A 26,848-nucleotide genomic window follows, 5' to 3' on the forward strand; every position below is an offset into this window, starting at 1 on the left:
TTGAGCAGGTTACTGAATCTCTCCCAGCTTTTGTTTCCTCATCTGTAAAACTGAGGTAACATTGGGTTGTACCATATAAAATTGTTCTTTTTGTAAATCAGAAATGATTAAATCCAAACTTTCAGATCCTGGTTTCTAACACCATTCTCTAATAAAAGGAGCTGGGCTTTTTGGAGAAATGGCTGATTCTAGGACCAAGCCGGGAAATACACCAAATGAGCCTGGAACATCTTTGAGAGACAGAAAGTAAGGAAGTGCTTCCATTGGCCAAGGCTGGAACAGTTTGAACAATAAAATAACATAGTATTGGATTATACCCCAAAGTAGAAAATGGATATCCATAAGTCCATACTGATAAAAGAAATGCTCAAATAAACAAACAAATAAGAGATAATAGACAACTCTCCCATACAGAAAAATTCCAAATAATTTATCTAGGTAACTCCCCTCAAAGAGATGGAGCATATATCTTCACTCCTTAAAGTGTAACCTTTTCCCAAAAAGAACAGTGGAGGAATCTAGCGTATACTGCCTAAGCCAGGTATTCAAGGTCAACATAAACAGTGACAAGTCATGCTGATATTATGTACCCATGATATATGATGAAAATGGCACTTTACCTCTGTGGTCCCCTCAAAACCCATAACCCTAGTCTAACCATGAGAAAAATATCATACAAAATACCCAATAAGTACTCTCACAACTGTCAAGGCCATCAAAAACAAGGTATATCTAAGGGACCGAGAGGAGCCTACAGAGATATAACAACCAAATATAATGTGATATCCTGGTGGGACCCTGATATACAAAAAGGATGTTTGGTAAAAATGAAGTGATTCTGAATAAAGTATGGACTTCCAATACTAATCTATCAATGCTTCATCAGTTGTGACAAATGTACCGTAATAATATAAGATGTTAATAATAAGAGAAACTGGGTACAGGCCATACAGAAATTCTCTGTACTATTCTTAAGAACTTTTCTGTAAATTTAAAAGAATTCTAAAATAAAAGGTTTATTTTAAAAAAACAACAAAACATTGAATATTGGCAGTTTCATATTATTTAACATAATACAGGATCTTTGTGAGAATTGAAGTAGAAAATATATGTAATTCACTTAACACACTGCCTGATTCAGAAGAAGTGTTCAATAAATGGTAGTTTTTATGAGGATGACTTTTATTATTATCATTATTGTTATTTCACACAAAATAACTGAAGATTAAGGGGTGAAAAAACGGTGGCATATGTTTATTCAGTATTTACTATATGCCAGGTACTGAGGCTAACCAGTTGAGATTTAGCCATGGACATGATACACATGGCCCCTGGTCTCCTACAAATTTTGGATAGAGTGACAGCAGAGAGAAGCCATAGTTTGAGATGGTAGAGAAGACATAAAAACTTTATAAAATAAGATAAACTTTGCAGAAATATAAAAGCACAGGAACTCATATAGAGAAAGAAAACATACTACTTAACCTTAGTAGTAGTACTAAGTACTATGTAGTAGTGGCCTGGAGGCTCCTGTGGGTGTGTTTTAACCAACACTAGCTGATTTTCATAATGATGAACTACAGTCTTCAAGGGAAAGTAATGAGGTTTTTCATATACTGTTTAATTAGTAAGTGAAATGTGTAGCAAAAATTTTAAAGGAGTAACTTTTATTTGAAAAATCTGCTATGTGAGAAACCTCATTCCTTTTTATCATTCTACTTTTTATTATTTCTTAAAACTTCTTTAGTCTCCTCCCTTCACCCACATTTAAAAAAAAGTCAACCCTCACATAATTTAATCCCATAACAAGGTTGCATGTATAGCATAGCACTGTTTCTTACCACCCTGCTCTCTATCCCAAATGACACAGCTGCCTTGTCCTTTCCTAATTAGTTTTTTCCATATTTATTTGATGACCCTCACTTAATGCCTTCTTCATCTGTTAGCAATGGACCACCTAAGGCTTTTAGGATGAATATAGAAGCCCAGCTTATTCAGTATGCCAGAAAATAAAGTCACCTCAAATTTAAGACAATACTCCATTTCCTCAATAACAGTCCAAAAAAAAAAGATTTTTTTAGGCTAATATCAATTTGTAAACTTTAAGGTAAGTACATGAAATAAGCAAATTTCTTCTTAGGATATTTAATTTTTCAATATAGTTACACACCTTTAAAATAACATGTTACCTGAAATATTTTAATTTATAAATTCTTCATTTTGCTCTCACATTTCATTAGACAGTTCAAACTTCTCACATGGCTTATTGACATCAGTGACTTTTTGTCATCACGAGAACTATTTTTTGAGTTATCTAGCACAGTTTTCCAGAGCACATCGTGTTTACTTACATTTTAGTTGTTTCAGATACAGCACTTTCCAAATCCATGTGTGACTGGAAGTTTTATCTCAGACGAGATTCCTACTTGAATATATTAAAGCAGGTGGTTTTTTGTTGGATCTCTAGGTTATATGATAGCCATAACTTAACCAGTTACCATATTTCTTTTTCAAGTGATCTTTTGAAAATTTGCTTTATAATGATCCAATGCCTGCAATGTTCAGTCCTTTCCTAGGAATGTTTATTAAATTGATAGTAAAATTTTGCTACCTTTTTTAATGATTCTATCAGACGATCTTTTTAAGCATCCATATATACCTTTGATTGAGGTTGTTTCAGACTAAGATATCTTCACAAATATGACTTTGTTGTTCAAAATAAAGAGATTAAGAGATGGCCCTTATTTAAGAAACTTTGTCAAGATTCAGTTGTAAGGTAACTTCCTCTTTTCTGAAGAATTTTAATTCCCCTTATATACAGACATATATGGGAACATAGGTAGGCAGTTTTAAATAAGGAGAGGTTTTAAATTTAGTAAATGAAAATTTGGCTTAATACAATAAGTTCTCTACAGTAGTGGTTTTTAAACTCTAGTGTGCCCTGGAGGGCTTGTTAAAACACATTGCTTTGCCCCACTGGAGTTTTTGATTCAGTGGGTCTGGGGTGAGACTTAAGAATCTATATTTCTCACAAGTTCCAAATGATGATGATGTTGCAGTTAGGGACCCTACTCTGAGAAACAAGCGCTCTACAAAGTAGTTTAAATTACATAGAGCAATATTTTGCCTTCTTTTACACTACAGGTATCCTGACTTACTGTATGAACAAAACGTTACTGATTTCAGAAGAGAAGGGATCTAGAACTGCAGAAATAACTGGCTGTTGCATTAAAATATTCTTTTAATGACATAGATTTCCTGCACATTGAAAGAAAATAGTCAATAAATCATTTTTTAAAGCAGTCATAAACCTTGGTATCACTTCAGATTATTTTACAGAGTGAAGTTACTGGTCTGAAATAAAATTGATTGTAAAATGCAAGTATTTATTATCACTATATAGTATTTTCATTAAAAAGGAATTTATTTTCCTTATCAAATAAAATTTTAGAAATAGTACATTGCTGTTGGAAAGAAAATGTATTGTGGTATTTAGGAACTAAATCCATCTAAGTAGTTGAGACATATGAGCTGGGCTCTGGTTTTGTTGAGATTAACATCTCTAAAGTAAATGAATGATCAGCCCTACCACAGGAAAGACATTTTAAAGTTAATAAAAACTAGCAAGTGACCTAATTTTATTATAAAACAGTAGATAAATTGAAAAATAGGAGTGTAATCAGTAATATCAGAGCTTATTATTAAAAACTTAACCTGAGAAAATCTAAACTTAAATTAGAGTAACCTGAGAAATAGGTGGAACTCTTGCGTGACATAGTTTATAATTGCACTGAAGCTTTGAACAGTTTTAAAACAACAACAAAGAGCTCATATTCCTTTTACTTCTGTTTATATTTCAAAAAGGAATGGTCTAGTGTATCAAGAGCCATCCAAGTATTTCACCTGGTAATATGTCTTTTGGAAACTTATCCTAAGTAGTAGTACAAACAAAAGAACTTATAAGCACAAAGATTTTTGTTTCAGAATTCTTTTAGAATAGCAAAAACTTGGAAGCAACCTAAAATGTCTAATTACAGGGGGAAAGGTCATTAAATTACAGGATAGCTACTGAATGAAAACTATTTGACCATTTAAAATGTTCATTTTAAAGATTATATAGAACTGTGGGGTAATTCTTAAGATATAAGAGCAGAATATAAAATTATATTTTAAAATACATATGCATATGAGGAAAGGTAGAAGGGAAAATCCAAAAAAAATAATAATAATTTTGTTAGGGTAGTTATTGAATGAACGATTTTTTTCCTACATCTCAGTCCAGTGTGTTGCTGTATGTGTGTTTTTTGGTAACAAACTAGACCATATCAAGTCCTACTTAGGAAGCTACAATTCTTGACTTGTATTGGATTTGCCCTACAGATACTGAAGTCAGGCCTTGTAAGTTTTGGAAATGATACAAGCCAGAAAACCCCTTTGCCTTCTACCAAATAGATAACTAAAGTTCCACTGTTGATTTAAGAGCTTCTGTTTTTTAATTTGTTATTTCAAGATTATGAGAATACATTCTTGATTACTGTGTGACATTTATGAGAGTTTTATGTTTTCTTTTTTTTATTCTTGGAAATTTGCTTCACAATGAGGTTATATTAATAGTCATGCAGTATGTTTCTGTAGAAAGGCAAAGTAATGGTTCTTTTTATTTTTCTTTTACAGAAAAGAGCTGATCCTCTCTGGCACTTTAAATCCAATTAAGGACTTACATCTGGGAAAACTGGCCTTAACTAAGTTTCCAAAGAGTCCAGAAACATGGATTCACAGGTTTGGTTAATTTACACCATAGGATTCTTACTTAGAATTTAGAATGGCTGGAGAAAAAAAAAACAAACACAGAATGTGAAGCAGGTCACACAGTGATTCAGAGTATGAATTCTAAAGTCAAATTATATCTACATTTAAGTCTAGATGCCATCACTTTATGTGATCTTCAGAAATTGTTTAACCTCTTCAAGCTTTGGTTTTATCATTTGTAAAATGGGAATAATAATTATACCTATCTCAGAGTAAATGGTTGAGTTTACATCAGATAATGCATGTAAACACTACCATAGTGCCTGGCATATATGAAATACTCAGTAAATTTTAGCTATTATTATTAACTATCTGAAGCAATCATGGAAATTGCATTTAGATATTCAACTGTAATGAGCAACTTGTTTTATTAAACTTGGATTTAATTCATTCAAGTGTGTTCCTGGTAAAGATGGTGGTGGTGATGGTTATGGTTATTAAAATTAACCAAGTAAGGGCAACTGAGGTGAATGGTGTGTGGGCTGAACTAGAGTTGCTAAGACCGTAAATGCAAAGAATATTTTTAGGTTAAAGGCCTGAAGCAGATATCCAAAGTGCATGTAAGAACTCTTTTCAAAATCCTGGCTATCTGGAAGCATCCTACTCTTGGATCCCATGTAACTACTCTCTTTTGACTAAAATGAGATGGTGTAGGCTTACTGGTTGGGGTCAGTGAGGAGAATCTCTGAAGAAATCTGTTCTTAAGCCCCTTATAACTTTTCTTACATCCTGAGTATTTTTAGGATCTTAAAGTCAGTTTAAGGTTTCTTAACTGTAATCTTGCCTTTGGCTAGCCTTGCAGAGCAGCTACTTCCAAATGATATAGTTAGCTGTATTTTCTTCCTACTAGAAATAGGGATAGCAGACTACAGAGAGATATATGATTGTGTGAATAGAGGTTAGGAAAGGGGTGGTGGCAGGGGAAGGGAGTTATTAAATATGCAGCCATCAATTTATTGGCTTATTATTTTATAAAGCAAGTTTTGTTTGTTAAAAATAACTTCTATTATTTGAAAACGACAAAATGAGTTTTCTTACTCAATTTTCTGTACCCTGGGTTGGAAATTTTTAATCTAAAAAGAATGCTTTCTTATGAGAAAATATTTGTAAAACCTGAAGACATTAAGTGGTTAGAGACACTTTTTTAGTGCTTTTCATTTAAATGTATGCTAGTGAAAATCTTAAATAGACAAAGGGAAAATCTGTGGATAAAGACATTTTAAAACCTCCTTGGTGGTTTAACTAATCATATTGTATTTGTTTCCTTCCAGATTCTGTGCTATAATATAGAAATTTTGCTTCATGAAAGCTTAATACAGCTTCTTGTTTGCAAACAAACAAATACACGTAGGATGAGCCATGCACATATAATGAAAAGTGAACCGGGACTTCCCTGGTATCCCAGTGGTTAAGACTTCGCCTTCCAATGCAGGGGGTGCAGGTTCAGTCCCTGGTCAGGGAACTAAGATCCCACATGCCTCACCGGCCAAGAAACCAAAACATAAAACAGAAACAATATTGTAACAAATCCAATAAAGACTTCAAAAATGGTCCACATCAAAAAAAAAATCTTAAAAAATAAATAAAAGTGAACTATGCTCCTCTTGATTATTTACCAGCCATTAATTAATATCACCCCCTCCCACACACACAGTACCACCACACACACACACACACACACACACACACACACGTTGCCTTTACATTTCCTGGCCAAATGAAGTTTTGAAGTTGTCATTTTGGAACTGATGACATTCTCTTTTTGACAAATGTTAACATTTCGGAAAGCTTTTTGTTTAATCTTTGTCCTTTATTCCCCGCCACCACCCATATCCGTGCTGCTCAAATTAATTATGTCTTTAAAAACAAAAACAACAAAACAACCCCCCCCCAAAAAAGTTTGAAAACTGGGCATTATTTTGCATTGTCTATGAATGGAAATTAAATTGAGAATAAAGAAAACTGGTTGTTTTCCTCTGTGGTTTATTTTCTTTCCTCATTTCTTTCCCACATGTTACCTTAACAGGCGATGGGTGCTACAACAGCTAATTCAGGAAACCTCCTTGCCTTCCTTTGTGACCAAAGGAAACTTGGGAATAATTCCTGCAGAAAGGACACAGCAACTAATACGAGAAGAGATGGAGGTCTGTGGTGAAGCAGCAGGGAGATACCCAAGCAACTATAATGCCTGGTCCCATCGCATCTGGGTTTTACAGCACCTGGCCAAGCTAGATGTCAAGGTAGGGCTGTTATTCTATGTCCCTAGGCATACTTCCTGCCTGCCATTTAAATCTTCTGGTAGTATATAGTAGTTCCTTCTCAGAGGAGCTTTAAAAGAGAGAAGTAGAGGAACTAATGACCCAGTAGGCCGGAGAGGATTGTAAGAACTGATACCTCCCGAGAAACCCTGGTAATTTTTTTTAAAAAGTTTGCATTCCTCACCAGCATGGTTTTGACACTTTTTTTTTTTTTTTTTTTTTTTTTTTGCCGTTCGGGGGCCTTCCCGTTGTTTTGGCCTCTCCTTTTGGGGGCCCCGGCTCCCGGACGCGCGGGCTCAGCGCCCATGGCTCACGGGCCCAGCCACTCCGCGGCATGTGGGATCTTCCCAGACCGGGGCACGAACCCGTGTCCCCTGCATCGGCAGGCGGACTCCCAACCACTGCGCCACCAGGGGAGCCCTTGACACTCTTAAGGCTAGTCCCTTGGTAGAACAAAGCAGGTTTAAGCAGTAAGGAAGACTGAGCATAACTCATTTTGCCCTGAAACAGGAAGAGATTATTAAACCTTATGGAACTGAAATTGTTCTTTCTTGGTAGTCTTTTGTTTTGTGACTTAAAGTGCTAAATCAGCTGGCTGCCTTTTCACAATCTCCTCTGCTGGGGAGGGAACAGAGGATCTCACCCAGGTGTTCCCAAACTTGGCTGAATCTGTAAATTACCTGAGAATTCCTGTGTCCCACCCCAGGCCTACTGAATTGAAGTGAAGGTAGGATTTAGAGATCAGTATTTTTCACAGGCTCAGGGGGTTATTTGGATGCAGAGCCAGTTGAGAACTGTCACAGCCTAATCCTTTTAGTTTAGAAATGAGGAGATGGAAGTTTCCATAGAATTTTAATGGCTCGGACTTAGCCACGGTTGTATCATTTATTATTCATCAGAATGAGAGCCAGGTATCCTTGTGCTCCTTCTTACATACTACAGCTTCTCTATTTTTTCTTCACTTCTTGTGGTATCAGTGCCTTAAGAATCTAGGGTACTCTTCTAAAAGCTTCCCAGGCTTGAGACAATTTAAAGTGGTCAGAATGCCTCATGTGGTGCTTTCAGATTAATAGCGAAGCATTCTCTAATTTTTACTCACCACCCGCTTCCTACGTCTCCCTTCAGGTCCCTTCTCCCCTCTCCCCTCTCTGTGTCCTAGCCAGAGATTCCTCCAGGATAAATAGGAGAGCCTTCACTTCTGAGGGATTTTAAGCCAACAGTTCTGGAAGAGAAGCCCTTCCCTCCAGTTTACATGGCTTTGCATTTCAGGAGGGGAGGCTACCTAATGGAGTGGAAAGAGAAAAGACAGAATCACATTAACCTGAGTTCAGATTCTGGCCCTATTAGCTGTGTGTGTAAAGTAAGGCTTTAATGTTTTCATCTGTAAGATAGGGGCTCTACTGCCTGCCTCAGTGGATTACTGAGAATTACTTGGGGTAATGTGTATAAAGTACTGGGCACCTAATAGAGGCTCACTAAATTTTAGTTCCTTTCTCTGCTCCCCTATTATTTGGGGTAATGTGTATAAAGTACTGGGCACCTAATAGAGGCTCACTAAATTTTAGTTCCTTTCTCTGCTCCCCATAGATAGAAAACTTAGATGAAACTTGCCTACCAATTTGCTAGGTCAACTCAGTGCAATTCATTCATGAAAAAGTAGTGAAACCCTATCATTCCCAGACACTGTTGTATACACTGGGTGAGGCATAAAGACAAAAAGCTTGCTCTCAACAAATTGAAAAATCTAGTTGAAGAAACACATACCGACAGTTACAAAGCAGTGTGACGCTTGCAGGAACTGAGGGAATCTCCGGGTACAGTGGGATCACAGAAATGGCTCCTCATCCAAACTGGGCTCATTGGAAACAGCTGCCAGAGGGAGGGATGCTACACTGTGGGGGTGTCGGGAGGGATGAATTCAAGTTATCTGGTGGGTTGTGACGGATATGGAGTGCTTTAAAACCAGTCATCTCCGCTCCACGACTTGGTATCCTGTGGGAGGTGGAAAGAGGTAAGGGGAGGGTTGAGGATAAAGGAAGGCAGAGTCCAGGTAAGCTGAGAGGTCTTTGGAAACTTTCCTGCCTTTATGTGAACCTTTTAAAGTGGCATTCCCATAAATCAGAAACATGAGGCCAAGGTGAAATTCTTGGTTCCTTGAGACCATCCATTGTTGAAGATGACAACGCATTAGTAATGTGTTGACTTATCTGCCCTGGTCCACTGCTAGCCTCACATGTTGTCAGTCTGCCCTCCTCTGCCCTTGGGGGGACTTGGCACTCTTCCTGTCACCACTGCTACTGTCTCTCACTCTCAGTGAAGTGCACTGAATTTACAAAATCCCCTTTCTGTTCTTGTAAGCCATTGGGCCCAGCTAGGAGATCATGTACTATGCTTTGCCTGTTAGAGGAAGTAATCACAAAAGTACCAGTTGTCTAGAGCAGCTTAAAAATACATATGAACTGAGTGGCATTTTTTTACTTAGAAAACTGAAAATGATTTTTTAAAGTGCTGATATTCAGCATTGATAAGGGTATAAAAACAAGCATTGTAGAAATTGGTATAATCTTACCAAAGGGCAACATGGCAGCATTTACCAGATGTTACCCCCGCAAAATGTGTGTTATCTCTAATCTAGCAGTTCTGCTTCTAGGAGTTCATCCTAAAGAAAAAATGGGAGGTGCAGTATGATATAGTGATTAAAGGCTCCACTCAGTGGTCATACAGACGTAATTTGAATCTTGACTCTCCCACCAATTTGCTGTGTGGCCTTAAGAACGTTGCTTAGCCTCTCTAACCTACAGTTTTCTCATCTGTAAATTGGGGATGATGATAATTCCTACCTCATCGAGGGACGTAAATTAAGTGGGAGAATCTACATAATGTGGCTATCACAAGTGCTCATACTAATCAATAAACACTGGCTGTTATATTAAATATGGGAGTTTGGTATATAAAAATACCACTCATAATAGTAAAAAACTGGGAACAGCCTAATCCTCTAGTAACAAGGGATTGATTACATTACAGTCCATCACAAAGTGGAATATTTTATTGCTACTAGAAATTATATTCTAGAAGATTATTTAAAGAAAAATGTTCATTATAGGTTAAGGATATAAAACTAAATAAGAGATGGGCCTACTACAATTTTTTTTATGTTATTAGCATTGAATGCTATTTAACATGTTTAGAACAGTACCTGGCGTATTGTAAGTGCTCAACAGATATTTATACACACAAACACAGTGCTGTTACAGATATATTTTCTTATATTTTCTATAAGCATGCATTTTCTAGTCAGAAAAAAAAGGTTAGAGAATAAAGAATGTTTACCAGTGCTAGGGAGTAGAATTATGAGAGGTCTTAATTTTCTATTTTTTGTTCCCTGTAATGTTTGTGTGTTTCAGTGGACATACACTGAAGTAAAATTTTAAAATAGTCTAATTTGAGGGTGGGGTGGAAGGAAACAGTCACAGTTGAACAGAGTTCATTACTACTAGCCAATTGAAAGCTGATACCGTGTGTCACCTGAAAAAGCACATAGGGTCATTTCTCCAAAAAAGATATACAAATGACCAAGAAAGACATGAAAAGATGTTCAACAGCATTAACCACTGGGGAAATGCCAATCAAACCACAGTGAGATACCATTTCACACAACTAGGATGACTAAAATAAAAAAGACAATAACAAGTGTTGACAAGGATGTAGAGAAATTGGAACCCTTATACATTGGTGGTAGGAATGTGAAACAGTGCAGCCACTGGGGAAAAGTTTGGCATTTCCTCAAAAAATTAAACATAGAAACACCATGTATGACCCTACAATTCCACTGCTAGGTATATATCCAAAAATATCGAAAGCATATGTTAATACCAAAGTGTGTATGAGAATGTTCATAGCAGCATTACTTATAAAAGCCAAAAAAAAAAGTTATACCCCAAATGTCCAGTATCTGAGGAATAGACAAACAAAATATGGTATATCCATACAGTGGTCTGTTATTCAGCCATAAAAAAGGAATGAAGTTCTGATAAATACTATAACATGGTGAACCTTGAAAACAATATGCTGATTGAAAGTAGTATTCCATTTATATGACATATTCAGAATAAGCAAAGCAGATTAGTGGGTGCCAGAGGATAGGGGGAATGGGGAATTAGAGGACTCCTAATAGGAATAGGGGTTGTTTTGGAGAGGATGAAAATGTTTTGAAATTATAATCATCAGAGATAGGCAAATGAAAACCACCTCACTCCTCTCAGAGTGGCTGTCATCAAAAAGTTTATCATCAAAAATAACAAATGTCGGCAAGGATGTAGGAAAAAGGGAACCGTAGTACACTGTTGGTGGGGATGTACATTGGTGCAGACACTATGGAAAACAGTATGGAGGTTCCTCAAGGAACTAAAAATAGAGCTACCATATGATCCAGCAATCCCACTCTTATTTTTTCATAAATGCTGCTTTTCTTTTTATCATTCCATTTGAAATTCTTTAGTTTGCAGATTTAAAGAATTCACTGCTGAATTTTGTCTTACCTACTTAAAAAAGCCATTTATCATTGATGTTAAGTAAGTTTGAGACAGATAGTGAAAGTCATGAGCACTTGAAAATTCCTGTTATTCTTGCATCATGTTTTTGTAGTAAACCCTTAGAATTAAGTAGTGAACAAAACAGACATGGTCTCTGCCCTGATGACACTTACAGTGAAGAAGAAATAATTACATTGAGTCTATTGTTGAACAAATAGTAAGTTAGGTATAATACAGATTCATTAAATGCAAAAGAAAGTTTCCATCAAAGTGATCTCTGAATTTATATTTTTCCTTCAATATAAGCATTACTTGAAAATGAACACTCAAATGTCTATCATTATTTTAGAATCTGTCTTCTCTATGTGTGTGCCAGTCAGAATGTGATCAAAGTCTAGGGAAAGGTCCGCAAATTCTGCGGCAGTAAAAAAAAAAAAAAAAAAATCAATTACTTTATAAAAGAAAGGGAAAATTAGAATTTACTGAGCTTCCACTAAGTGCAAGCTTCCACTAAATGACAACACTGTGTTGGGCATTATATACAAAATATTGGTAGGAATGGTGTTGTCAAAACAAGAAATGAATCAGAAGAGAAATCCAAAGCATTAATGGAGAAAGTAAAACCTTTGGCAATTTCTTATTTCACTTCCCTTTTTTCTTCCTACAAGATTCTTCTTGATGAACTATCTTCTACTAAACACTGGGCGTCCATGCATGTTTCAGACCACAGTGGATTTCACTACCGCCAGTTTTTATTAAAGTCTTTGGTTAGCCAAACTGTGACAGATGGTTCTGTATTGGAGCAAAATACGTTGAGAAGTGAGCCAGCTATAGTTCTTCCAAAAGATGAAGAAGCAGTGGCTTCAGCAGAGGAATCAAGGATAAATCTTCCCCATCTTCTAGAAGAAGAAGTTGAATTCAGCACTGATCTTATTGATTCCTACCCAGGACATGAAACCCTTTGGTGTCATAGGTAAGAGAAAGGAAGATCTATTTCCTGCATAAAACTGTGTGTGTCCTTATGAGAGCTACAGAAGGTCTTACATCTGACTCGTGCCTACTTGGGTAAATATGGTAATCTGATTGTGGAACTTTGCTTGAGTGCTTCAGAGGAGTTTGTGTTACCATATACTCCTCCTCATGGTCATGATCAATATGAAGTTCCTCATGCAGATCTTTGCCAACGGCTCAAGGTGGTGGCGTTCATCCTTGACTGCGCCACAGAATAAGGTGTGTTACTTTCAAACTAAAGAAAGTTTCTGGACTCCCTCCTTGGAGATCCTGATACTTAGCATATCTGGGATGGAGTGCTGCCATCTGTTTTTTAAAATATAAAGAAAAAACCCTGACAGGTAAATTTGATGCACAGTCAGCGCTGAGACCATTGATTAGACCCTGAGAATAGTTAGACATTTTTATTGTTCTTCCCAACCGTGATGGCCTGCAGATTACTTTACCTTAAGTATAATCTCTTGACACTTTTTGCTTTTTTAAAGTAATATGTACTTTGGGAGTGAATCAGGATTATTAGGAAGGAGTGAAAGAGGGTTAGCAACCTCATAACTTGAGTTTTAAGAACCTTTGACTGTACTTTTCATGTTGAAATGAAATCCAGGTATGGGAACCCCCGATTGATTTATTTTGGATTATCATTTAGTTGGAGGCATCTCTGGCATTATATCTACAGATTTTACTTCAAGTTACAGGATTCTGTTTGTAGACAAAAGAGTTGCCTGTGTTAGGCAGGAGGTAGGCATTTTAAATATTTGTGTATTTTTTAAGTTAAATGTGATTTGTTCCCTTTTTCCAGTCTAAATATATTTGGAAGATATATTAGAAGATGGAAGACAGTCCCCCTCTTTGGCATCTTCATAAATACAGAATTTTCTTTTTCCCTTAAAAACAAAACATTTTTATTACACATTTTTAGGAGAGAAGATAGATCTTGACTTGCATGTTTTGTTGTTACCGATTTTTTATTGCTGTTTTATATTTAGACACATTAATAGCAAGACTCAAAGAATATTAAAAATTATATTTGTGTTTGAGAGAGAGCTAGATCATTAGAACAGAAACTTTCTTTGTTTATATAAAGATTAATTGGAGTTTGGAGTGGGGAGAAGAGACAGTTGGGATGACCTGTATATTACAGGAATGAATTATATTTTCTACTGATTCAGTGCCCTTAAGCAGCTTATCAGCCCTTTTAAGATTTGTCCTCTGTAAAATGGGTGTTATATGCTCCTTTGTCTGCTCCCAAATAAGCTGGGAAAATGAATAGAATTCTCTTTTAAGGGCTTAGAGTTATTAATATGAATGATGAAGTATAACAACCTAGAAACTACCTAAGGTAGTTTACCTTATTTCGTACAGAGATGTGCACCCCTTTGAGTCACAAATTTTGGAAATTAGGCACATGGATCTTCATTTTTAACAAATAACTCCAGATGATTCTAAGGGCAGGAGAACTCTCCTTAGAGGAAGAACAGGAACCGTGTCTTTTAACATACTTTTCTCAGAGCCCAGCACATCCCTACTGCATGTCGGTGTTTAATAAGACTATAGTGCTGGATTTAAGGGAGAATTCAGAGGGTTTCTAAGATAATAAGTCCAACCACAGCAGTTCTGTTCTTATTAAAGAAAGTATTGGATAGAGGCCATACACTAAGCCTCTAGAGGAGCTAATATTTAATTCTCTTGTTTCTGAAAATCACTTGTCTTTTAGGATATCAATGAGGTTAATTTTTGGTTTTGTTTTATATTTTAACTTATAGCAGAGATTGAACTAAGACCCATTTCTAGTTTCATATTATAGTAACAGGTGTAACAACACCAAGTGATTGTCATCATCTCAGTCCATTTTTTTTAAACACCTTCGGGGTAGTATTCTTTCTCACAAACCAGTAATCTGGGTTTGTGAGGCTCTGTCCAAATACCCAGAGACTACATCTTAACTATTCTTCCTCCTTCCCCCAGATAGCTCTGGGTTACGAAGGGGGCACTGAACTGAGTACTGTATGTTTTAAGATTATCGACTTCTTTGTCTTTTCTGAAAAGCTTGACTTTGTGATGTGATTTTTCTTTTTCTATTCTCTTCCTTACCCTCCTCTTTCACAGGCGGCATGTTTTCTACCTTCAGCATCACTTAAATGGTAGGTTTCCTCACAGCGTGGTCCAGTTGTCACCTGCAGACAGCCCAGGGGGGACTTTGAGTGACTTGCACCTCATCCCAGCAGGACCGCATACATCTCAGGCAATGGAGGTGGATGGACTCAGTGACTCTAGCAAGCAAGGCTATTCCCAGGAAACCAAACGCCTGAAGCGGACCCCTGCTCCAGACTCCCTGGGCCTGGAAATGGAGCACAGGTTCATCGATCAAGTATTGTCCACCTGCCGGAACGTGGAGCAGGCCAGGTTTGCCAATGCATACAGGAAATGGCTGGTTACATTGAGTCAATGAAAGAGGTGGATTAGTCCTGCAAGGTTCCCCTTTTAGTGCAATATTGCTTTCCTTTCTTATTTACATAGTTGCATGAACTGTTTGCTATTATTGTCTAACTATATGTGCTTCATCTTTAGGTTAAAAGTCCATAGTAAATCTTTCATTTTATTTATTTTGTTAAGAACTGGCATTCCTTTGGGGATAAAATAATTGTGTAGTTCCTTCCTGCTGAACAGTGAGTCTTAATTTTTTTCTTTTAAACTTCTCATCCTTTATATTCCTGTACTTGAGGCTTTTCTCATTTGGTTCTCCAGATTGGTTCACACACACCTCAACCCACCTCAGTGTGGTTGCTGCATAGGCTAGTTTTTTTTTTTTTTAAATTAAAAATGTATGTTGTAGTTTAGCTTAAGAACAATACAAATTCAAAATTACTTGATCTAATTGTTGTTTTGAGAATCAAATGGCCAGATGGATGGATGTGTGAAAATACACACCATTTCTCTTTCTCTAGTATGTTCTACTCAAGTCATAGACCAACATAACCAAAGTCAGAAGTATTGGAATTTATATGAACAACATGCTTCCAATATAGTCCATTTTAAAAATGGTTATTTTTTAAAAAAATAATTTTAAGAGTTTATGTAATTGTAGTAGAAAATTATTTTTACTACTAGCTTTGATAGGTTGTTTTTACCTCAATTAAAATCAATTTTAAAAAAACCTAGAATGCTGTTTTTAGTTATTACTACTTACTTTCCTCCAGATTCACCATGAAAAATGGGAAGCTTATGCATAGAAATGTGTCCATTAAAAATCTTCCTTTTTAAAATTTAAGTTATTAAGGATACACTGGATAAACTATAAAGTTTTTGTGAAGTGATTATTAAAAGTTTACTGGCAAAAGCCAGGGGGGATGAATAGTTTTGAAGGTTAGTTCTTCAGTCTTTATTTTAAAAAATAAAACAGTTTAAAAACTTTGATACTAAATTTATCAGGGACAACGTACCAAAGTATCCACCTTTTAGCTGTATCTTATCTTTTCAATAATAAGGGCTGGGTTTTTTAGGTAGGTGAGGCAGGTGTGGGGAAAGTTCCAGGTAATGTCTAATGTCTTAATATGAAAGAATGCTTTGCATTTCTTCTTTCCACACACCTTTCTCTTTATTTTCCCATTCCATTTTTTTGTCATCTCCACTTTTGTATATTTTTCCTTATCTGTTGTATTTCATGGATGTGTACTAAACATAATCTCCTCTCTGTTTCCAGTTAATTCCATACCCCATTAAACACACGCACACATACACACACACACAATATGAATATGAACTGCCCCTCTAAAAGTTCCCCTAATGATGGAAGTTGTCTATTATCTTGTGTGTGTTTGAAATGTAATAGTGGCAGAAACAAGTGTGACCACTATGCTTTGCCTGTTTTCCTCTTTATTTGGTAGGTCACCTGTAGGGTGAGAAGACAGATGTAGGGAAAAGCAGACCTCTCCTATACCACTGTTACGGAGACTCTGGACTTGAGTGAGGAGCATTTCTTTAAGGGAAAAGAATAGGTCCTTTACTTGTATGTCATGATTTTGTTGAGTGGCAAACTGTCAAGTGAGACTTAAGAACACCAAAAAAATTGTCTAGACTGGTCCTTGTAGACAGAAGCTGCCTGTCCTTCTCTCTTAGGGCAAAATTTACCCTTTTTTAGCTTTTTATAGTATTTAGGTGAGAAAATGATTGGCATTATGAGCATAAATCTATGACCCTTTGTGTACAAAGCATATTTTGATTCAAATACCTCAAGGTCTACCTAGACCTCTATGGATAAAACTATTAATTTATGATTTTTAGCACCTGTGGGGCTTGGGGGGCAGACTACACACAAATGACATGGAAGATTTAGCACATTCCACTAATATATGTTGCCAAATTCTGGCCTCACTCAGTATTACCATTCTTCCAAGCATCATTTTAAGTATCATCATTTTAAGTATTAAGTAGTAGGGCTTCTTATGCTTTGATGTGAGAGTGTTGAGACATGAATACAGACAATCCTCTGTGAAACATCAGCTAAATTTGATAATGCTCCACATCTTTTTATACCTTCCACAGAGTCTCTTGCCCTTCTTTGATGTTAACTGCCTTCATGTGTTTTAAGTCTCTTAACCCACCCTTACATGAAGCCATGCAGTCCTTTAATATATCTTGGTCTCCTGTCTTCCTAATAGCTTTAAGTAGGGAGTAAAAATACAAATATCCAAAGGATACTGTTTATATCTGACTTTTGTGTGCTGCTTTATTTCTAAAATTTGCAGTTTTCAAGTGTTCATTCACTGAAAAACCTAGTATTGCCCTGGATGGTTGTATTTTTTCCCTAAATGGTTCACATCTAAACTCACTAGCTGTAGCACGATATTATCTCTTGGAATGAATGAGCTCATGCAGTGGAAAGGATGTGTCTATTTTTAGGGACTCATTAGTCTTCACTTATTTTTCTATAAATATGTCATTGTTAAAGGAAAAGATGATTTAGATTGATACAAATGTCATCCATCTTTCACTGGAAGAATTGTAGGCCATCCTGTGGATCAAGAATACTACTGACAAGCAAAAAAGCAATAAGATCTGTAAATATCTCTACCACTACCCTCCCCAACCTGACTTTTTTTTTTTTTTTAAGTGTACCTATTTTGGTAACGTGTTCCCAGATTCTGTGTGCCTTGCACATTGTAAGGACTCATTAAATATTTATTAAATTTATGAATGATTTAACTGAAGATGAGAAAGATCAATCATGAGTGATACATAGAGTGAGTTATGATTGAGAAATTGATGGAATAGAGCAATGGATTGTGAATGAATGATGTACTCTGCCTTCATGATACTTAGGGGGAGCTATTGCATATAGAATAAGTTAATTTAGATTTTTTTCCTGCATTAAACTACTTTGTTTATGCTTGTTAAATCCCAGCCAAGAAATGCAGCTGTATAATATCAATTAACTGTACTATAATGTATATTAAAAATTCATAGAAAAATGAAGAACATTTGCAAGAACACTACTTTCTATTCACTTATGATGTTGGAGGACAGATCTTGCCAATAGAGCCATAGCCACTCTTGGAGTATCTGAGGAAACTGATTTCAAAGACGTGTTGATCTGTATCTGTGCATGAATAGTCATTTTAGACTCAAAACCCTTTCTTTTCTAGGTTTTAGCATTTTATTACCTCTTTGAAAACTCTGGGCCCAGACTTTTGAGTCATATCTCTTATTCCTATGGTACAATTCTAATTTAAATTAAAGGCTTCATTATTTATCGGATTAAATATACAGGAGGTCACTCAAAGCCACTTAAGTCTTCAGATAAGGGCTTATGTAACACAAGATGTGCAAACAAAAGTTCTTGGATTTTCATGTGGCATTTTGTAGGAAAGCATATATGGTGGTAGGCTGTGTCATTTAGATATATTCAGGTCATGTGAATTCATGCTTATTTAGACACATACCTACATGTGTGTAAAAACTTTTAATATTTTTGAGAACAAATTGTCAGCCTAGTATTTTTCTCTTAATAGCACAAGATGGTATCTGACATGAGGGCTAAATATAATTTAGGAATGCAACTACCACTTGCTATGCAGCAATCTCATTTCTACCTTAGTTCCCCTGTATTAGAGAAGATGCTAAATATTTAGTTTATCAAAGGAAGTAAGAAACACTTTTGTTTTTGCAAAAAGCTTTTGTGAGCTTAGTTATTTTGTTACTAGAAAATTATATTTTAAAACTTTAAAATATCTAAAGTATGCTAGAAAATTTGAGCAGCATTGTAACAACTGAACTTTTTGTCTTCTAAGTAAATTTCTCAAAAAGAACTGTGCAAACCCTAGCACTTTACGTGCTGCCGCCTCCCTGTACTTGAGTATACTCTGTAATGTGCTCCTTTTTATTAGAGAAGTTCATGGAGGCACAGGAAAGCATAGGCAAATTCAGTGTTATAAAGGCAGTGAGCAGGAAAAATCAACCCTGAGAATTCTCCTTACCATCACACAGTGTCTTTTAAAAAATAACTGTATATACTGTGTTCATTCGAGTGCCTTTCTTTTTGGGGGAGCAAGATTATATTTAAGTCTAACATTTAGGTAGAAAACAAAGGATGAAAATTTTATTAAACAGTTGATTGACTCATTATTTTATTTATTCCACTTGCTAGGCATGGCCCAATGGAATATTTTATCCTTAAGTGAGTTACTGATAAGAGCAGGAAGGATGCTTTGGTTTGCATGTCATTAGTTATCATTTTTAAGCACCCTACCAGGAAGAATTAGTTCTTTCTCAGTGACAACTAATGTTTTTGGGGTTGGAGGCCTCACATTTAGAGGACGGCATATGCATAAAGATCAGCCAAAAACCTGTGCAGCCCATGTTTAAAGGGAAACAGTGGCCCTCTGCCCTAAAAGAAGCGCCATACAGTTGTCCTAAATGAATCCTTTGCCTCATCTTAAGGACTTTTAAGAACCCCATCCCAAATTTAGTCCTACGTAAGATAGTTGAGTGGGGGGGAAAATGGAACCTTAATCTTTTCAAATATTGGAGGAAAAGAGGCAAATACTGAGATGAAATTTAAAATGTGGCTTTTTATGTATTTGGGTATGGAGAGGGGAGGGATAGGAGTTCCATATTTCCAGATAGCCAATAATTGTTAATTGTAATTTCATTAAAATATATAGCTTAAGATTCCAAAGTGCTTTTCGGAGAACTGTCGAATAATGTATTCCTAACGGACAGCAATAGGTCATGTTCATAGTGGAAACAGAAAACTGTTGTGTCAGTTGTGGATCTGGGGGGTAGGGACTTCAGGCTCCCAACTTTGACTTCTGTATTCTCACTAGGCCATGTTAACACTGTAAAACCAACCCTTTACTTAAAAAAAGAAAAAAAAAAATAGAGAGCAGCAGCTTACTCTGCTGATGAAATCTTGTGCTTCCAAGAATATTAGCTATATATAGCTTGTGCTTTCTGGACAATAATATGGTCCACAAAGCTAACCCTGGCATTTCTTTTTATTAATCTGTTATTATTTCTCAGGGTGTAGGAGATTTAGTAAATTTAGGATAAAATTTTATATTCAGTGGCCAAAAAAAGGCAAAAATATGCTAAGTATATTACTAGCTCTTAAAATTTTAGTATAGATAGTATTTTTTATAAACTACTACCAGTGCAGTAGCTCTGTGACTGCCTCATTGTTCATCTCACTGCTTCAATCCCTGTGGTTCTATTATGAATGTTCTCTTACACGTGTCTTCTACGGAAATGGCTTCTGTATTGCATTATTTTCCATGTTTTGCAGAGGTAGGAGTGCTTTAGTTGACATCAATCTCAGTTTTTAGAAATTCTATTGAGAAAGTGATTACTGTTGGTTTTCAAACTGACAACTCTTTTGCTTCTTAAAACTTCAGTTTCCCTGAAAGAGTGCTTTGTGTCAGATCTTGTACACGTTCCGTATGTTGCATAAAGCCTTGCACCTTGTAGGAATTCAACAGGTCAGAATTGTTAAAGGCTAGAAAGTTGAAACTAGCTTATTTATCTCTGTCTTATCATCGTTGTCCACATTCTTAACTTCAGGAGAAATACAGTATTGTGCTGAAGATACATAATCAGGTTCAAACATACAAGGCAAAGATATACAGCTGTACAGCATTGTAAGTGCAATTTAGATACTTTTAAGGCATACATATGTGTGTGTATTCACATATATGTATATATATTTAAATGAGATTTGGAATTTCAACTTATATACTGGTTTTACAAAGAATTTTATCCAAAGGACTTTTATTTTCATACTTGCTTGAAGTGCTTCTGTTTAAAGGCAGTTTTCTTTATTAGACCAGCCCCCTCAAGCAAAGTTGGAAACCTAACACAAGTGCCCATTTGCTTGAATTAACCAGATGTTGCTGTAAACTGTTTATAGTAAGTCTTCGGTTGCTTGCGAACCATGACATTTTGACTTTTCTTCCATACCTTTAGGGAATCAGCCTTAATTTAAAGTATGGCAGTCACTTTCCTCAAAGTACTATGCAGCATACTTCAAATGTTTATTTATCTTTATAAAGTGATCAGTAATAAATTTGAGGTTTTTCAGTGTCATAGGGATGAACAATTTCACATGTCCAGTTATTGACTCATACAGCATTCTGTTAGAAATGCTAATATGTTATCCTCCCTCACAAATGTCATTTTGCATTTGGAGCAGATATTTTTTTTCTTGTTGGTTGAAGAATGAGTATAGGCTGAATGCAATCATAGTAGGTGCTTAATAAATATTTAGTTGATTATTAATCTAACATCAAAGTAACAGCTTTCAGAAAGGAGACTGTTGTCATCTTTTCATTGAGGAGTATATTTTTAGAGTAATATATGTTTGAAACTGAAAAATTTTCTCATTTGACATGAATTATTAGGCTTATTTAGGTTGGAGTTAGTAACGTGTAATAAAAATGCTGTTTATGTAGAAATGGTCTGAAGACAGGAGATGTGAAAAGTTTAAGTAGTATCTCTTTGTGCAAGGCACATTCATAAATGTGATTAAATGTCTTAATAGGCTGCTGAACTCTAGAGAGAACTGCTGTAGTCTTCTGCAATCATTGGTATATCTAGTATTATCTAGTATAGGTACTGTTTATTTCTCCCTAAATCTTGGTTACTTTCCAGTGTCTTAAAAGTAGTCATGGGCTTCCCTGGTGGCGCAGTGGTTGAGAGTCCGCCTGCCGATGCAGGGGACACGGGTTCGTGCCCGGGTCTGGGAAGATCCCATATGCCGCGGAGCGGCTGGGCCCGTGAGCCATGGCCGCTGAGCCTGCACGTCCAGAGCCTGTGCTCCGCAAAGGGAGAGGCCACAACAGTGAGAGGCCCGCATACCGGGGGAGGGGGGGGGAAGTAGTCATGGTAAGGTATGAAGTTATATTAAATAACTTCTACTTGTTTTTTGAGAACATGTTCAAAATGAAGGAGAAATTTTTATGAATAATATAGTCGTTTCAGAGTCTATTAATTTGTGGCTTTCAGAGCATTTTTGACAGACTTTACCTAATGCAAACAGATTTAAACAGTTTAAAAACAAGCATTCCAACCTGAGCTGTGAGAAGCAGCGTGTGCAGCACAAGCGTATTTAGGCATTGCCTCCTGGCGAGGTTCTTGATGCATGGCTATGACGCTGGCTTCTGACTGAGGTCACCACTGTTGGTATTGTATCTTGGTGCTTGTTGTTCCTAGGAAAATAATGGAGTATGTACTAGGTTAACTTGTTTTTTGAGTTGGACAAAATAAAAGATGAGGTATTATGAATATACCAAATATTTATATCCTCTACTACAAAAAAACTAAAAAAGGAGGAGGGGAAGAAAATGATAAAAGAGCAATGATCTTTTTTTTTTAATAGCTTCTAAAAACCTTTTTTTCAATCCACGTCTCTTGGACACTAGGTAGTTGCTTACTTTAACACTGAGGGACTTTAAGGGATAGTTCTTAGCTACTATATTCTGCTATTAGAATCCGTTATGTGTGTTAATTTACATTGCTTGAAGATTCTCCAGAAAATGGAGCATTTAAGTAGGTTGCAATCAGTGTTGTTTTAAGATTTTCTTTTAGGTTATGGTTAAATGGACAAGTTACATGTATGATCTGTGGTGCAAGGTCAGATCCTGGGCATTAAAGATAAGTTTGGCTAACTTATTTTACTGAAGATACTAATTGTCTTCACTATTAAACTATTTTCCCCCAATATAACAGTCTGCATTGAATTTCCTTTAGCTCTAACCATATTCTAGTTGACGTTTTTTAAGGATTAAATATTTTGTGAATTCTTTTTACACTTAAAATGTGTAATTGCAGAGGCATAAAAATAAATTTTGCAATAACGTACATACAGAGTGTGTTTACGGTGTTCTGAGAGTTAGTATTCCAGAGCGCTTTAAATGTGATGCTAAGTGCTAAGGCTGATATAATGACTATAGACATCTGTATCAGTGCTATCCAGTAGAAATAAATGTGAGCCACATATGTAATTTAAAATTCTCTAGTAGCCACATTAAAAAAAGAAACACATAAAATTAATATTTTAATTAACCCAATATATTAAAAATGTTATCTTTTAGGTATGTAATCAATATACAAAATAGAGGTGTTTTACCTTCTTTTTTCTCCATAGTAAGTCCTCAAAATTCAGCGTGTATTTTGCACTCATGTGCATCTCAGTTCTGACTAGCTACATTTTAAATACTCAAAAAGCCACTTGTGGATGAGGGCTGCTATACTGGACAGTGTAGATTCATAGAATACAAAGTATGGCTTTACTTTAAATTGGAGGTGGTGAGGTAGGCATGAAATTATGGTACTTTAAAAATTATTTAGTATACTTAGAAAAGCATCGAACAGAATTGTCCACTCGTTTTTTTGTCTTCATTTAAAATTTTCTCTAGAAGTAGGGTCAACCAGTTTCAATTTGCCAAGCATTATTTAAGAAGGAAGGATTTCTGTGCATGTAAAATACCATGATATGCTGATTATAACAACATATTATTAACAACACATTTTTCAATGTGTTCACTAAATTCTGTCCTGTTTCTTCAAAATAATAGCTTAAATTGCATGTTAATTATATATCTGTACCTATTTTGTTTTTATATTATTGTTATAGTACAATAATATGTATTAACAAACAGCCCTCGGATTCTAATCTGCCTATGCAGCTATCCTCCAGTACTTACTGGTATACATATTAAGTTGTAATAAGTGGCAGAAAAGTAGAATGAACTTTTTTTTCCCATTATATTTGTTTTTATCATGTGACCATGTACCAAGCCAGCTATAAATTATTGTATTTCTGTAGAATATGGAAAATAGTGTTTATGTCTTGTCTTTGCTAAATGTTTGCAATTTCTAAGTAAACTTTTCATCTCCTAAAATGAGTGTTAAGTGTGATTTTATTTTTACTTGTGGTGGTGTTTTAAACTCAACTTCAGTCTCCCAATTTGTCCTGTTTAATTGCTGTGATAGTGGTAGTTGGGTGGAGGTGTGAACTGTTGTCTGTGTGAAGCCAATGATTTGATTACCTACATTTGTAAAAAGAATTTAAACATATCACTTGTGTCTAGGACATTAAAAAAAAATGCCAAAAACAAATTAGAGCGCAGTTGTCTTTAGGGTGCATTAACGATGACTAGCTGACTTGTGAAATCATCATTATGACTACATATGCTTTTTTCCAATATACTTCAGATGAACGTAGGAAGCAGGGAATTACTTGGTTATTTCAGTGTTATACCCCATGTTTTCTTTTTTGTTTGAAATATCTTTATTGGAATATAATTGCTTTACAACGTTATGTTAGTTTCTGCTGTATAACAAAGTGAATCAGCTATATGTATACATATATCCCCATATACCCTCCCTCTTGCGTCCCCCTCCCACCCTCCCTATCCCACCCCTCTAGGTGGTCACAAAGCACCGAGCTGATCTCCCTGTGCTCTGCAGCTGCTTTGTTTGCAAATATTTTCTCCCATTCTGTGGGTTGTCTTTTCATCTTGTTTATGGTTTCCTTTGCTGTGCAAAAGCTTTTAAGTCCCATGTGTTTATTTTTGTTTTTATTTCCATTTCTCTAGGAGGTGGGTCAAAAAGAATCTTGCTGTGATTTATGTCATGGAATGTTCTTCCTATGTCTTCCTCTTAAGAGTTTCATAGTGTCTGGCCTTACATTTGGGTCTTTAATCCATTTTGAGTTTATTTTTGAGTGTGGTGTTAGGAAGTGTTCTAATTTCATTCTTTTACATGTAGTTGTCCAGTTTTCCCAGAACCACTTATTGAAGAGGCTGTCTTTTCTCCATTGTATATTCTTGCCTCCTTTATCAAAGATAAGGTGATCATATGATCATATGTGCGTGGGTTTATCACTGGGCTTTCTATCCTGTTCCATTGATCTATATATCTGTTTTTGTGCCATTACCATACTGTCTTGATTACTGTAGCTTTGTAGTATAGTCTGAAGTCAGGGAGCCTGATTCCTCCAACTCCATTTTTCTTAAGATTACTTTGGCTATTTGGGTTTTTTGTGTTTCCACACAAATTGTGAAATTTTCTGTTCTAGTTCTGTGAAAATGCCAGTGGTAGTTTGATAGGGATTGCATTGAATCTGTAGATTGCTTTGGGTAGTAGAGTCATTTTCACAATGTTGATTCTTCCCCAAGAACACGGTATATCTCTCCAGCTGTTTGTATCATCTTTAATTTCTTTCATCAGTGTCTTACAGTTTTCTGCATACAGGTCTTTTGTCTCCTTAGGTAAGTTTATTTTATTAGGTATTTTATTCTTTTTGTTGCAGTGTTAAATGGGAGTGTTTCCTTAATTTCTGTTTCAGATTTTTCATTATTAGTGTATAGGAATGCAAGAGATTTCTGTGCATTAATTTTGTGTCCTGCTACTTTACCAAATTCATTGATTAGCTCTAGTAGTTTGTTGGTAGCATCTTTAGGATTCTCTGTGTATAGTATCATGTCATCTGCAAACAGTGACAGCTTTACTTCTTTTCCAATTTGGATTCCTTTTATTTCTTTTTCTTCTCTGATTGCTGTGGCTAAAACTTCCAAAACTATGTTGAAAAATAGTGGTGAGAGTGGGCAACCTTGTCTTGTTCCTGATCTTAGTGGAAATGGTTTCAGCTTTTCACCATTGAGAACGATGTTGGCTGTCGGTTTGTCATATAGGGCCTCTATTATGTTGAGGCAAGTTCCCTCTATGCCTACTTTCTGGAGAGTTTTTAACATAAATGGGTGCTGAATTTTGTCAAAAGCTTTTTCTGCATCTATTGAGATGAACATATGGTCTTTCTCCTTCAGTTTGTTAATATAGTGTATCACATTGTTTGATTTGCATATATTGAAGAATACTTGCATTCCTGGGATAAACCCCACTTGATCATGATGTATGATCCTTTTAATGTGCTGTTGGATTCTGTTTGCTAGTATTTTGTTGAGGATTTTTGCATCTTTGTTCACCAGTGATGTTGGCCTGTAGTTTTCTTTCTTTGTGATATCTTGTCTGGTTTTGGTATCAGGGTGATGGTGGCTTTGTAGAATGAGTTTGGGAGTGTTCATCTGCTATATTTTGGAAGAGTGAGAAGGATAGGTGTTAGCTCTTCTCTAAATGTTTGATAGAATTCGCCTGTGAAGCCATCTGGTCCTGGGCTTCTGTTTGTTGGAAGATTTTTAATTAGTTTCAGTTTCAGTGCTTGTGATTGGTTTGTTTATATTTTCTATTTCATCCTGGTTCAGTCTCAGAAGGTTGTGCTTTTCTACGAATTTGCCCATTTCTTCCAGGTTGTCCACTTTATTGGCATATAGTCACCTGTAGTAATCTCTCATGATCCTTTGTTTTTCTGCACTGTTACTATTCATCAGGGATGAGCAAATCAAAACAACAATGAGCTATCACCTCATACTTGTCAGAATGGATATAATCAAAAAGACAACAAATAATAAATGTTGGCAAGGATGTGGAAAAAAGGGAACTCTGTACACTGTTGGTGGGAATATAAATTGGTACAGCCACTATGGAAAACAGTATGGAGTTTCCTTAAAAAATTAAAAATAGAACTACCATATGATCCAGCAATTCCACTGCTGGGAATATATCTGAAGAAAACGAAAACACTAATTTGAAAAGATATATGCACCCAGTGTTCATAGCAGCACTATTTACAATAGCCAAGGTATGGAAGCAACCTAAGTGTCTATCAACAGAGGAATGGATAAA

The 26,848-nt window shown here is 35.9% G+C and overlaps 1 protein-coding gene across 4 annotated transcripts in view; it reads left to right on the forward strand.

The window, feature by feature from the left end:
* PTAR1 (protein prenyltransferase alpha subunit repeat containing 1) overlaps positions 1 to 21,722 on the forward strand; it is a 45,861-nt gene extending 24,139 nt beyond the window's left edge. For 2 of the 4 annotated variants that reach the window (XM_027105712.1, XM_027105713.1), the window contains exons 2-6: positions 159 to 246; positions 4,675 to 4,779; positions 6,836 to 7,049; positions 12,271 to 12,575; positions 14,720 to 21,722. In XM_027105712.1, the coding sequence (XP_026961513.1) occupies positions 179 to 246; positions 4,675 to 4,779; positions 6,836 to 7,049; positions 12,271 to 12,575; positions 14,720 to 15,062 (1,035 nt within the window). In that variant the 5' untranslated portion in view covers positions 159 to 178 and the 3' untranslated portion in view covers positions 15,063 to 21,722. The remainder of the gene's footprint in view (positions 1 to 158; positions 247 to 4,674; positions 4,780 to 6,835; positions 7,050 to 12,270; positions 12,576 to 14,719) is intronic. The other 2 variants (XM_027105710.1, XM_027105711.1) reach the window with 1 other exon arrangement.
* The last annotated feature ends 5,126 nt before the right edge of the window (positions 21,723 to 26,848 follow it).

This window comes from Aethalodelphis obliquidens, unplaced genomic scaffold (assembly GCF_003676395.1).
Source record: "Aethalodelphis obliquidens isolate GAN/ISIS:26980383/991018 unplaced genomic scaffold, ASM367639v1 scaffold7, whole genome shotgun sequence".
NCBI classification, from domain to species: domain Eukaryota; kingdom Metazoa; phylum Chordata; class Mammalia; order Artiodactyla; family Delphinidae; genus Aethalodelphis; species Aethalodelphis obliquidens.